This window comes from Salmo trutta, chromosome 14 (genome assembly GCF_901001165.1).
Source record: "Salmo trutta chromosome 14, fSalTru1.1, whole genome shotgun sequence".
NCBI lineage: Eukaryota > Metazoa > Chordata > Actinopteri > Salmoniformes > Salmonidae > Salmo > Salmo trutta.
Genome location: NC_042970.1, coordinates 30,688,973 through 30,703,599, shown reverse-complemented (window position 1 = coordinate 30,703,599; position 14,627 = coordinate 30,688,973). Strand labels below are relative to the sequence as shown.

General features: G+C 41.1%; 1 protein-coding gene across 1 annotated transcript; it reads left to right on the top strand.

Moving 5' to 3' along the window:
* Positions 1-4,858: 4,858 nt before the first annotated feature.
* On the top strand, positions 4,859-11,486 carry tmem88bl (transmembrane protein 88b-like). Its single transcript, XM_029775259.1, has 2 exons — positions 4,859-5,085; positions 10,177-11,486. The coding sequence occupies exons 1-2, from the start codon at positions 4,879-4,881 to the stop codon at positions 10,402-10,404; spliced, it is 435 nt and encodes a 144-aa protein (XP_029631119.1). The 5' UTR covers positions 4,859-4,878; the 3' UTR covers positions 10,405-11,486.
* The last annotated feature ends 3,141 nt before the right edge of the window (positions 11,487-14,627 follow it).

Below are 14,627 nucleotides of genomic sequence, written 5' to 3'. Positions count from 1 at the left end.
ATGATGCTGTAGATGAGAGGAAGTCTATGATGCTGTAGATCAGAGGAAGTCTATGATGCTGAATATGAGCTTGGATAAAACATTTTTTTTTTTAAAGAGTTAAAAAACATTAGATGAGCTTCCAAAGTGAGGTAAAGGTTGGAAATGGCGATTCGGGATAAAAGAGAATAGAGGAATATAAATGGAACAGGACAGACCTTTAAGGGGGCAGGTGCTTAAAATGAACAAAGGGCACCCCCATGCTTGATTTTTTTTTAACTTTCATAATTCATATCTTCAAATTCAGAACATGGCCTACCAAATGCCTCTGTAGAGAGACTTTTTTTTCTTAGAATAGGCCTATTTATTTCTGCAACAACACACTCACTCATCATCACAAATGGTATTAAAGCAAGTTTAAAAAATATATATATATTTCACCATTATTTAACCAGGTAGGCAAGTTGAGAACAAGTTATCATTTACAATTGCGACCTGGCCAAGATAAAGCAAAGCAGTTTGACGCATACAACAACACAGAGTTACACATGGAGTAAAACAAACATACAGTCAAGAATACAGTAGAAAAATAAGTCTATATACAATGTGAGCAAATGAAGTGAGATATAAGGGAGTTAAAGGCAAAAAAAGGCCATGGTGGCGAAGTACATACAATATAGCAAGTAAAACACCGGAATGGTGGATTTGCAGTGGAAGAAAGTGCAAAGTAGAAATAGAAATAATGGGGTGCAAAGGAGCAAAATAAATAAATAAATAAATAAATAAATACAGTAGGGGAAGAGGTAGTTGTTTGGGCTAAATTAAAGATGGGCTATGTACTTTACAGTGTCCCAGAACTTTTTTGAGTTTGTGTTGCAGGAAACAAATTTCTGCTTGAAAAAGCTAGCCTTGACTTTTCTACCTGCCTGTGTATATTGGTTTCTAACTTCCCTGAAAAGTTGCATATCACGGGGGCTGTTCGATGCTAATGCAGAACGCCACAGGATGTTTTTGTGTTGGTTAAGGGCAGTCAGGTCTGGAGAGAACCAAGGGCTATATCTGTTCCTGGTTCTAAACTTGTTGAATGGGGCATGCTTATTTAAGATGGTGAGGAAGGCATTTAAAAAAATAACCAGGTATCCTCTACTGACGGGATGAGGTCAATATCCTTCCAGGATACCCGGGCCAGGTCGATTAGAAAGGCCTGCTCACTGAAGTGTTTCAGGGAGCGTTTGACAGTGATGAGTGGAGGTCGTTTGACCGCTGACCCATTACGGATGCAGGCAATGAGGCAGTGATCGCTGAGATCTTGGTTGAAAACAGCAAAGGTGTATTTGGAGGGCAAGTTGGTTAGGATGATATCTATCACCCCAAAGCCGTAAACACGGGTACCCTACCCGTGTTTACGGCTTTGGGGTGGTACCTGGTAGGTTCATTGATAATTTGTGTGAGATTGAGGGCATCAAGTTTAGATTTTAGGATGGCTGGGGTGTTAAGCATGTCTCAGTTTAGGTCACCTAGCAGCACTAGCTCTGAAGATAGATGATGCCTCCTAAATACATGATTGACATCGGTAAAAGAGGGTGGGCTCTCATGATGATCGTTGATGTCGATGATTGATGTAAACCTGCTAGTTAGCAAAGTAGAATTATTTTACTGATTGTGATTTACCTCTCTGTCTTTCTGCCTCTTTCTGCTGCGCATATCAGCCAGCCAGACCAAATTATGATGATGTAGGCTAAATCAAGTGTTATCAAGTGTTAATCAAATGTTATGCTACTATGGCAGTACTGTTGATATTTAAACTAGGTAGCTATAGCTACACACACTTTACCAGTGACCGCATTTCTCAAGCCATGCATGTTTGGATACCGGGTGCGCGCAATCTCCATACAGGGCAGACTGGGGAAAAGGCGCAACCGGGCGCGTGCGAGCTCTCTACAGGGCAGATAAACAGGCGCAAACAACAGACAGGGGGTGGCGACCTTGACACAGGTAGAGCCCCATCTGTGCACGTGCCTGAAGTGGGACATCATTCAAGCTGGTGAATAGGCTAATAGTGTTATTGATATGCTCTGCTCGTCCCCGTTATTTCACTTTTATCCAACCGCGTGCATGTGAAGTCACTAATGTTGAAGAGGACAGTGCCGTTTCCGATTGTGATGAGGTGGACTCTCGCTCTCTCTCTCACACACACACATAGTAACCTACACCCACTCACAGCACGCGCCCCGCGCACCGCTCCGCGCACTGCTCATCTATACACTCGCATGCAGAACGCGCGCGTCGCTGTGCTACTGTCTTGCAAAAGGCAATAGGTGCGTATCCTAAAAGGTGCTGTTTTGTTTGTTTTTACTGTTCTCAGCAAACGCCTTATTCTGACATCTTCTAGAGAGTTTGGCAGCACCTGCTCCTGTTTCTGGGGTCAACAATTGCAAAGGAGACTTCTGAGAAATAGTGACAGACAGAGTGAGGTAGGTGCAAATGTCATGTTATTCCATGTAGGCCTATTTGGAATAAAATTCAGCTTGCATTGTTTTATTTTGTGAAATACTGTATCTTAAGAGAAAAAAGGTGTATGAAGCTAAACTGAAGGACAAGAAACATCAACACCAAACAAACATACATTTATTGGAGGAAAATAATTGTTGTATTGTGACAGTGTTGGCTTTCAAAGTTATTTATAGTAGTGTGAATGGCTAGAATGTATTGATGTGTTCAACAAGATGTGATATTTCCTGGGGGTCCTGCGGTGCTGCTGCTCGGCACCCGGTCGGTGAAGGTGTCTCACTGATTGAATTCAGAATGACGGATCAATCAGAGTCTTGGTGGGGTGGGGAGGTGAAGGCGGGTTTCGATCCCTGTTATTGATTCCACTGAGCGACAGGATGGGGTGGGGTTAGGCCTAAGTGGAAGGACTGTGGGGGTGATGATAAAGAGAACGATAGCATATACCTTTATTGGACACAATATCATTAAATGTATCTGGACGTGATGGTAAGGGTAACTGGGACATTTTATATCAGTCTATATTGTGTTTGTGGCACAACAAGAGCAGGAGAGGACAAGGTTGGAAATATAAACAGTAATCTCTCTCTCTCTCTCTCTCTCTCTCTCTCCCTCTCTCATTGACACAATATCAGTCAAAGGTTTGGACACACCTACTCATTCCAGGGTTCTACATTGCAGAATAATAGTGAAGACATCAAAACTATGAAATAACACATATGGAATAATGTAGTAACCATACAAGTGTTAAACAAATCAAAATATATTTTATATTTGAGATTCTTCAAAGTAGCCACCCTTTGCCTTGATGATAGTTTTGCACACTCTTGGCATTCTCTCAACCAGTTCCATGAGGTAGTCACCTGGAATGCATTTCAATTAACAGGTGTGCCTTGTTAAAAGTTAATTTGTGGAATTTCTTTCCTTCTTAATGCGTTTGAGTCAATAATTTGTGTTGTTACAAGGTAGGGGTGGTATACAGAAAATAGCCCTATTTGGTAAAAGATCAAGTCCATATTATGGCAAGAACAGCTCAAATAAGCAAAGCAAAACGTGGAGTTTGGAGTTTGTGACAGCAACTATGTGAGCTTATTACCGTATTATAGACACTATGTCCTTGGATTTCTTGGATCTTCTATGTAGAAGAAGCCTTTACCTTCTAACAACTCCTGTGTAGCTTGTGAGCGTCATAACGTCATGCACAAGTTACATGTGCGTGTTTGTGAGAGTCTCAGCTTTTCATAGATAGGTTTTAATTGTAGTTGTAAAAGTTTAATAGTTTTAGTTAATCACACAGATGAATGGTATCAACAGATGCAGAAGAAATATACTAATCCAATGGTACAACCCAGAAGTTTGTAACTCAAACACATGATGTTTAAAAAGGGTCAGAATTCCAAATGAATTCCGGTGTCGTGGTGGGACTCATTGTGTTAACACAGGAAAAGGAAGTTAAAACATTTCTGGACGGAGAGACAAAGTGGACTTTCACCCACTGTAATAGATGCAAAAGGGAGGTCGAGGGATCAATAAGTCTTTCCTTTCCTGGATTTGTTTGCATACCTCAATAGTCATAAGGCCTACAAACCCATTTTATTGCTAAATAAAATATCTACATGACAGTTAAAACTGAGCGTTGAGTTAAATCAAGGAATTATATGACAGGATAAACATCTAACCGATACGTGAGATTGGATCTATTGGAATGTGGGAAAGGCCAGCTGCTCCACTCATATGAGGTTTGGTGTGCTATTATCAGACTTCAATAATTGAAATAGCTTCACACCTGGAGGCTGGCACTGGCACAAATCATGACAATCTACACAAGCAAACATCCTCCAGTACTTCACATTCTCACAGCCAAGCAAGGTTCCTATTCTGAAATGAGCTTGATAGGTAAATCACCTGAAAAGTTGTGTTTATGTAACTCAAAACAGTGAGAAACATGACAATTACATTGGATATTACATACAATCAGCCACATTAGTCATATTTCATCATCACAGATCAGGCAGCTTTACACCAAATACATAGTACATTTGTTCTGTTTGTTAAAGTCTGTTTTAGAGCTGTTCATCAAACATTACTTTAGTCACAAAGCTGTGTGGTGGTCCATAACATCCCAGCGGTAAATGCGTCAATGTGTGGGGAAATAGAGAAAAAGTGATTGTTGGAAAAGTAGGATTAAACCACAACAATGAAAAATGACATTCTCCTCCTGATAACACTACATGGTTAAATGTATCAAATTATTCTCTCTCCTCCTACTGTCTCCCTCCCTCTCTCTCTCTCTCCATCAGGATGTGTGGGGTGGACTTGGATCTGGATGAGGGGGGCTCAGGTGATGAGGAGAAGGAGCAGGAGGAGTTCTGGGTGGGTGAGAGGGTGAAGATGCTGCCTCCTCCCACGGCCCACAGTGAGGGCAGCGCATGGGGTAGCCGCCGGGGCAGTTGTGGCTGTGTGGCGTGCGGGGCGGGGCTGCTGCTGTGGAATGTGGGTTTGGCCTTGGTGTGTGTCCTGGTCCTGGTGGCCGTGTTTGCCCTGGTCCTGCTGCCCGCCTCACTGCTGCTCTACGCCGGCTTCCTCTGCCACTCACGGGTAAGTAGTGGCCCGCTTATAGCGCTACTCAAAGTCTCTAACACAAACTTTGACAACATCAGAATATTGTGGTTAGAATTCCAATTCCTTATGACAGCCATTTCCTGGTACTTGGTAGGATTTCATCTCAGAATTGAGGTCACGGAGCGTCTCCAGTCAAGTCAGAGCCGCTCACAGTCTCCCACCCCTGGTTAATATGTGACCTGATGCTGAGCTGTACACTGGCTCACTCTGCCAGAGAACCACACAAGAATCATGATCATAGCTGATTGGCTCTGAGGTTGAGCCCTGTAACCCATGGCAACCCTTTAAACAGCTTTTTTTGCATTTTAACAACGGGTGGGTCTAATCCTGAATGTTGATTTGTTAAAAGCAAATTCCAGCCGGTGTCTATTCCACAATTCACCGCCGGCTAAATCTATGACGTTAAAATACCTATTTACTCTGTTCCATCTGACTGAGCAATCCACTGTCTCATCAGCCCAGCCAAGCAACTTAATAACTTGATCTCCACTATAAAAAGCATCTAGACATTATCTCACATTTCTTTTAGACTAACATTTAGTTTTCAACAGTGGAGATTTGTTGGATTTGTATAAACCTTGCTGTCCGTCTCTCCGACATTTGCATCATTGTTTCAATATTCAAATGAAATCTCCTGTTGTTCCATAGTAAGGAAGGTGTTGTGAGTCGGGACAAGACAGACAGGCAGGCAGCGTTTCTCAGCCAGTCGAAATCATGATTCAGCTGGCATCATTTTTATGGATATATACAAAAAATTGTCAACTGTTAAAAAGGTCAAATGAAACGCAAATCATTTGCAGTCTTCCAGCTTCAGTTTGAAGTGATTGTCTTATTGTAGCTGTGTTGTTGGCTAGCTCCTCTGAACGACAGTGTCCTGATGAGAGAGCACATTTTCTACGCCAGGCGAAATCGCACCTCATCAGCTTATTGTTATGGATGTATCCAAATAAATGTCACAAGCAAACAGCTTAAACAAACGCAAATGCAGCTACTTTGCTGTCATTCTGTCTGCACTGTTTGATGTGACTGTAAGTTAGCCGTAGTTGGCTAGCAAGCAAGGGATAAGAATGTTGCCAGCCAGTATGGCAATGGAACATTTAGAACGAACGACTAGATACAAAACAAAACGACTGAACGACTGGGTCGTGTCTCTAGCAACCCTAGATTTGTGTTGGAACTATATCTTGTGGAAGGATGAAATAGTATGAATAAATTCATCAAAATAATGTTTTTAAGGAAAATATGTCAATCATTATTTGAATATGTTTAGTAACCTGTCTCGGGCTTAACAACACCCGTGCCATTATATCCTCCAAACACCGGCTTCTCAGGCATTATCACTTAAATGGAACTAAAATAACCTTTACGTAATAAGAACCCCACTAGTGGATAACTGTCTTCTGTGCTCCAACATGAAGATGTTTCAACAGGAGTTTAAATGAAAGATTCCTTCCTTCTCCCCCCTAACACAACACAGTAAAAGTATACCGGGCATGCCCAAGTATCTAAAGAATGGTAGGATTCAGTTCTTGTTGTGCATGGAATCGACATCGAGAACACCCTGGACCAGAGGCAAACAGACACACCCTTAGGGTGGGACAGGACGTTGAGGTTCAAGTATCTGTCCAAGTGGGAGTATGTAGAGTATGACGAGTAGGGGGCAAGTACAGAACTCTGGGGCAAACCCTGTGTGACTTCAGCACTGGCTCTGGGAACAACCTGGATCAGGGGCAGACAGATACCCCTACATTTCTGGGTAAGATATGACGTCCCTGCCAACCTCTGTCAGCCTCACCCCTTCTTTAGACATCACCCAGAAGATGACATCACTTCATTGGCCTATTATACTACAGTATATTACTCAATCCCAAATGAATGAGAAAGGTAGACATATTGCTGAATGCATCTTGGCAATAGACCACTTTTAAGAACTCAAGGGATAATTCCACTCAAAAACTATCCTTTAGTATGTTTCATTAGTCCACTGTTGATACAATCCCGAAAATGTTTTACATGTCAGCAATCAAGGTTTCAAGATATAAAAATACAGAAAGTGTCAGTGTATGATGCATTTTGCATGCAAAAGGAAAATAATCCTGCAGCAACAGGAAATGGGAATTATTATGTGGATTATAATTAATTGACTTTTTATTAGGGGTTGGTACATTTTTCATACGGGAAAATCAAGTGGAAATTACAAACTTCAGAAGCCTTTTTAAACCTCAATTAATCTTCAAGTTTTACATTTCCTGCATTACAGGAAAGTTTTCCTGGAACCTGTATTTTCCTTTAAAGATATTTTATAAAGGTTATGTATAATTTCAGCCAGTAGTTTTGAAAGTAGTGTTCACAAGCCAAAACGGGTCCCCGGAAATTGTGCACAATTGTGTACTACGTCATCCATTTCGTATATGATATGTTCTGTCCAGCAAAAAATACATAAAACATTCTGTAATCCGAATGATAGGTTACCAATTCCAATTCGTACAATATATTATGGATTTGTAAGTGCTTAAGATCCCGTTCAATCTCTTTAACATGTCTGACAAACTTTAAGAGCACCTTTAAGAACAGGTGGAATGTGTCTAAAACAGGATTATGATGTGCATTTTGAAGCGGTCCTCCTTAGACACCAGATTCATGGCGCGGACACGTCAGTAAACGCTATCAGTCTCATAATGATGCCAAAGTGTCCTCTAAGATCTACAGCTGTTGCCCTTGGCTAAAAGTAAACTCCCCAAATCGCCTTCTGACAGCGATCTGCAGTCATATTTCTTCAGCTCCTCATCTGGTAGAGTTGGCACCGTGCCAGGTGGCCTTGCTTGTCTCCATTATTGATGTTACATTAAAATGTGTCTCTGTTGTATTTTGTCTTCCTTTTACTGCCGTTTGCTAACTTTTTTGACATTTGGAAGAAGTTTGTGTACGATCAAACACACTGATTACTCTTTCTTTGGAAAGTTGCCTTTAATTAAATCAATAGCAATTTATTTAATTGATTACATTTTATTTTAATTGATTCTTAATGTCTTAAAGTGTCCTGAAGACACTGGCATTTTCAAGACGTCTTCATTCGTGATGGCTGGGAAAGATGTACAAATATACAGAATGTGAGTGGTATGTGTAATGTGTAATGTGTAGCCTAATAGTATGTTGTGAACATTACTATATATAATACAACAAGTGCCAGTATAGACCCTTGCTGCCTGTCAGAGTTGGGGATGTCAATCAACTGTTGGAGAAGTGAAGGATTGGACAGTGAGAGAGGATATCCATGAGAAGACATGATTGTTGAATTAGTGCCAATTAGTCCCCAGCTGGGCCCATGCCTATGCTGACAAGACAGAAAGAATAAAGTGGAGAAAATGTGTGTGTGTGTGTGCGTGTGTGTGTGTAGATTGATGATGGGCTCGAGGTTGCAGCGTTCAGTCAAGGTGGGTGGGGAAATTCCTCTTGAAAATGCTGACAAAGAGAGAATTATATGCCAGAGGGCTCTTATAGAATGTAGCCCTAAAGAGAACACACTGAGTGTGTTTGAGTGTTTGTGTACTTGTATGTAAGTGTTTTGGTACATTTTTGAATATCTGTCTGTTTGTGTGTGCATGAGCTTGTCTGTCTGCCTGTCTGTCCCACTCTGTGTATCTGTATCGCTCTTTCTTCCCTCTTGCTGACAGTGTCTGTATATAGTACACTATGTATACAAAAGTATGTGGACACCCCTTCAAATTAGTGGATTCGGCTATTTCAGCCACAACTGTTGCTGACAGGTGTATAAAATCAAGCACACATCCATACAATCTCCTTAGACAAATATTGGCAGTAAAATGGCCTTTGAATGTGGCGCCATCATAAGATGCCACCTTTCCAACAAGTTAGTCTGCCCTGCTAAAGCTGATATTGTGAAGTGGAAATGTCTAGGAGCAACAACGGCTCAGCCGTGAAGTGATTTGCCACGCAAGCTCACAGAACAGGACCGCTGAAGCGCGTAACTTTAAAAAAAATAATCTATCCTCGGTTGCAATACTCACTACTGAGTTCCAAACTGCTTCTGGAAGCAACGTCAGCACAAGACCTGTTCTTCAGGAGCTTCATGAAATAGGTTTCTATGGCTGAGCAGCCAAACACAAGCCTAAGATTACCATGTTTAATGCCAAGCGTCGGCTGGTGTGGTGTAAAACTCACCACCATTGTACTCTGGAGCAGTGGAAATGCATGCTCTGGAGTGATGAATCATGCTTCACCACTTTAGCAGTCGACGGATGAATCTGGGTTTGGCGGACACCAGGAGAACGCTACGTGCCCCAATGCATAGTGCCAACTGTAAAGTTTGGTGGAGAAGGAATAATGGTCTGGGGCTGTTTTTCATGGTTTGGGCTTGGCCCCTTAGTTCCAGTGAAGGGAAATCTTAAGTCCTTGCAGCAATGTTCCAACATCTAGTGGAAAGCCTTCCCAGAAGAGTGGAGGCTTTTAATAGCAGCAAAACAGGGACCAACTCCATATTAATTCCCATGATTTTGGAATGCGATGCTCAATGAGCAGGTGTCCACATACTCTGGTTTATGTAATGTATGTCACAGATTATCAAGTCTAGTAAGCAGAGCAGGGGCTCCATTACCTATCTGTCTGACTGTCTCTCTCGTCTCATCCCAGTCTCTCTCTCCACCTTCCTCCCTCTCTCTCACCCTCCCTCTATATATCTCTCCCTCTCTCTATATATCTCTCCCTTTCTCTTTCTGTGGTGCTTACAGGTGATTGACAGCCTAGGGATTGTATTGGCAGCTCTGGGCTGCTTCTTATCTGAACAGTTAACAGCAGAGGGAAACTGGGAAAGAGTCTGTCACACACCCCAGTACCTTCCGTCTTATCGTCCCTCTTGTGTACACACACACGCACGCACACACACACACACCTCTCCTTCCCCCTCAGTTCTGTTCAGTTAAACCAAAGCACAAACATTTGCATCACTAACAAAAACAACTCAGAAACACATACTGTATCAATAGAATTGTCCCTATCACTGGAGTGTGTTTCTGTCTGAATGTAACAGTCTGCGTTCCACCCTCGCAGGTCCTAGATTCCCCCTCTCCTATCTGCCGTTACCTCGACGACAACAGTTGCTCTGCTCTCATCATCCTGGGCTTTGTGATGATGTCACCGCTGGTGGTGGTGGCGGCGGCCATCTTCTGCGGGCTGCTCCGGAGGCTGCGACTCCTGCTGCTGTTTCAGCCAATAACAGGCGCATGGTACCGTGGACGGGGCTTGGACTGGGGGGGCGATGTCCGTGCCTGGGTCTGATTGGACCAACGCTAAAATAAACCAGTGTTCAAAGAGTTCAATAGGTTAACAGTCAAGAGAGAATCGAGTCCTGGAGAATCGCGGTGTCAATCTATTTAGTGTCCTATTAAACTGTAATGAATGTCATACAATCAAATGGATACAATGTGAACCAGTCCAATTGTTTAAAGACAGAGCTTTACATGTGGCTATAGGGCTGTTGCTGGTCAGAAGGAAACAGTGGAGGTAAAGGTGGGATATATTAGCAGCTCTTCTCTGTGATTTGTATTGGTTATGTATATTGATCTATTTTCAATTATCTGCTATCTTATATGGTTGTGAATCTTGATGTAGCAGAAAAACGACAGAGTATTGTATAAACTGTCACTCAAATGTCTAGAATGGAAGGAAAATATGTTTACAAGCTTACTTATTTAGCAGATTTTGTTCATTCTATTGATTTCATTATATTCACCATCTTGTAAAAGTGCCATGTAAGCTACCTCAATGTAAGTATAGCTCATAAAAGTAGCCTAGGTTGCTCTACATCAGTCATGTGTGAACGGGATGAGACAGAATTGTAGCCTTTTCTTTTTCTGTTGTGTTTGCTTTCAGTTTTTTTGTTTTGTTTAGTATATTGGCATATTTACTTGCTAAAAATCATTCTGATGTGTTTAAACAGAGCTGTCATTACTAATTTTGTACTTATCAGATCCTACCAACGTTACATTTCTATGTACCTAGTAATTGACTTATATGTAAACACATTACTGGTAATTCACCTTAATTGCGGCCACCGTAAAAGGAATTGGAGCTGAAATGCCAAGTCTTTGATCCGTCTATCTGTAGGTATTTTTCTAATGGCTGATAACGTCTCCAAGGATTGAATTAAAACATAGTAGATGCTAATGGTGAGGACACTTGGTTCAAATAGATATACAGTTTTAAATCCATGGACATTTCACTGTCTATCTCACATAGATCTTTATATGATGTGTGGTATGATTCATATCAGATAATGCCTAGACATTCCTCAATCTGCTCCTGAGAGACAGTGTGGTTCTATGTGATATTATTTAATAGAGTGACTCTCTTCCTCCCAACATGGTCTACTACTTTGAAAGCATTACTCAATAGTATGTTAATTGCTGATTATAATTTTTTTTAAATGTAACCTTTATTTAACTAGGCAAGTCAATTAAGAACAAATTCTTATTTACAAGGACGGCCTACACCGGACGACACTGGGTCAATTGTGCGCCGCCTTATGGGACTCCCAATCACGGCCGGTTGTGATACAGCCTGATCATTAGAGATCTAAAGACGTTACTCATGGAAAGATGGCATCCAGTAGTCATGTTGTCTGAGGCAGACACACACACACACACATTTACAGAGTGTATAGAGCATCCAATCAAAAATCCCCATCTCATAATTTAGCTATACATTTGAATCAACTTAAATTACTTGACGTGAATTGAACTCAATAGACTCTACTTCTTGAACTATATCAGAACAGTTGATGGTTGTAGCCAATTCACATTCTGTAAATGTATGTTATTGAATAATAAACCTGTTTGACATACTGTAAATGTATGTTATTGAAGAATAAACCTGTTTGACATACTGGGGTTGTTGCCTCTTACACACACTTCAAGCATTAATGGTGATAGAGGGAGTGCCAGTACAGTGGGTGTGCAGTGGAATGACTTGGTTGTTCTGCCCCTGAACAAGGCAGTTAACCCACTAGGCTGTCATTTAAAATAAGAATTTGTTCTTAACTGACTTGCCTAGTTAAATAAATTAAAATACTAATTTTGTCACCACAATGATAGAGTCATATTGAACTCTTGCATGGCAACAAACTTTTATCACATGAAAGGACATGAGGTAATGAAGATGGTGAATTTGAAGCTGGTGTGTACAGATGTAGGATCTTAATTTGACCTATATTGTCACAGCAAAATAATCCTGCAGAAACAGGATTTGAACGTTTAGTCAATAATGTTGCTTGATCGGTGCTTAGGCTATTAGCTGGCCAAAAGTAGGCTACATGAAAAGTGCAATACTGTTAATATAACTGTGTGTTAGTGTGGGTTTTCAGTTAATTTCTGTAAATCATGAAGGTCATCTGCATTTCCTGCGGTGCAGGATTAAGATCCTACACCTGTACAGATGTCGGCTCTTAATATGACCCATTTCGTCGCAGGAGGAAAATAATCCTCCAGCAGGAAGATATTAATATTTCGAATTGACTCCAGGTGGCTGCTGGAAGGGGATGTTTGTAGTCAGTTCAAGTAGACTATGTAGGCTCGTGTGAATTCATATGTGGATTATACAGTACCAGTCAAAAGTTTGGACACACCTACTCATTTAAGGGTTTTCTTTATTTTTGTGAAGACAAACTATGAAATAACACATCGAATCATGTAGAAACCCAAGTGTTAAATATATTTTTGATTCTTCAAAGTAGCCAGCCTTTGCCGTGATGACAGCTTTACAGACTCTTGGCATTCTCTCAACCAGCTTTACCTGGAATGCTTTTCCAACAGTCTCGAAGGAGTTCCCACATAACCATCTTCATTGGGTTGAGGTCAGGTGATTGTGGTGGCCAGGTCATCTGATGCAGCACCCCATCAGTGTTGTGTTGGGTCATTATCCTGTTGAAAAACAAATGATAGTCCCCACTAAGCGCAAACCAGATGGAATGGCGTATTGCTGCAGAATGCTATGGTAGCCATTCTGGTTAAGTGTGCCTTGAATTCTAAATACATCACAGACAGTGTCACCAGCAAAACACCCCCACGCTTCACGGTGGGAACCACACATTCAGAGATCAGCCACTCATCTACTCTGCATCACAAAGTCACGGAACCAGAAATCTCAAATTTGGACTTAGACCAAAGGACAGATTTCCACCAGTCTAATGTCCATTGCTCGTGTTTCTTGGCCCAGGCAAGTCTTTTCTTATTGGGGTCCTTTAGTAGTGGTTTCTTTGCAGCAATTTGACCATGTAGGCCTGATTCACATAGTCTCCCCTGAACAGTTGATGTTGAGATGTGTTACTTGAACTCTGTGGCATTTATTAGGGCTGCAATTTCTGAGGCTGGTAACTATAATGAACCTATCCTCTGCAGCAGAGGTAACTCTGGGTCTTCCTTTCCTGTGGCGGTCCTCATGAGAGCAAGTTACAGCATAGCACTTGATGGTTTTTGCAACTGCATTTGAAGAAACTTCCAAAGTTCTTGAAATTTTCCAAATTGACTGACATTCATGTCTTGAAGTAATGGACTGTTGTTTCTCTGCTTATTTGAGCTGTTCTTGCCCTAATATGGACTCGGTCTTTTACCAAATAAGGCTATCTTCTGTATACCACCCCTACCTTGTTACAACACAACTGATTGGCTCAAACGCATTAAGGAAAAAATTACTGTATTGAATACTCAAGGAGAAAAATGTGTAGATTCGTGCGCAGAGCGCAGCAGGTATTTCACCGTCGCAGAAGGCAGGAATCGTGGTCACAGGCAGGCAATGGTCATACACAGGTAGGCAAACAGGCAGGGGAACCAAACTAGGACTCCAGGCTATAATTGGTTCTCACAAACAAGCTAGGAAAAGGCTTAGTGGAGTCAAAACTAACAACACCTCAAAGGCACAAACAGAATGAACTATACTAAATAAGGAGCTGATGAGACCAGGTGAGTAACTAACACAGGTGAAATCAATGAACAAAAATGAAGACAGGGCTATGTTCAAGAACACAAAGAAACAGGGCTATGTTCAAGAACACAATGAAACAGAACACAAGGTTGACTAAGAAAATAAACATAGAACATTACAATTACATAAATTAATATTTAACAAGGCACACCTGTTAATTGAAATGCATTCCAGGTGATGACCTCATGAAGCTGGTTGAGAGAATGCCAAGAGTATGCAAAGCTGTTGTCAAGGCAAAGGGTGGCTACTTTGAAGAATCTCAAATATAAAATATCTTTTGATTTGTTTAACACTTTTTGGTTACTACATGATTCCATATGTGTTATTTCATAGTTTTGATGTCTTCAATATTATTCAACAATGTAGAATATAGTATAAAATTAAGAAAACCCTTGAATGAGTATGTCGTGTCTTTGGCATCATTAAAACGGAAGACATGTTTATCAAATAACTCTCTGTAATTATTATTACGCGATTAAACTGATTAATCGTGTAACTGTAATTAACAAGAAGGTCGGGGCACC

What these genes read in the sequence shown, in the direction of transcription:
- tmem88bl (XM_029775259.1), top strand. Translation starts at nt 4,879, where the DNA reads ATGCTGCCTCCTCCCACGGCCCACAGTGAGGGCAGCGCATGGGGTAGC. An exon ending in GCTTCCTCTGCCACTCACGG is followed by an intron (nt 5,086 to 10,176) that starts GTAAGTAGTGGC and finishes CCACCCTCGCAG; the next exon opens with GTCCTAGATTCCCCCTCTCC.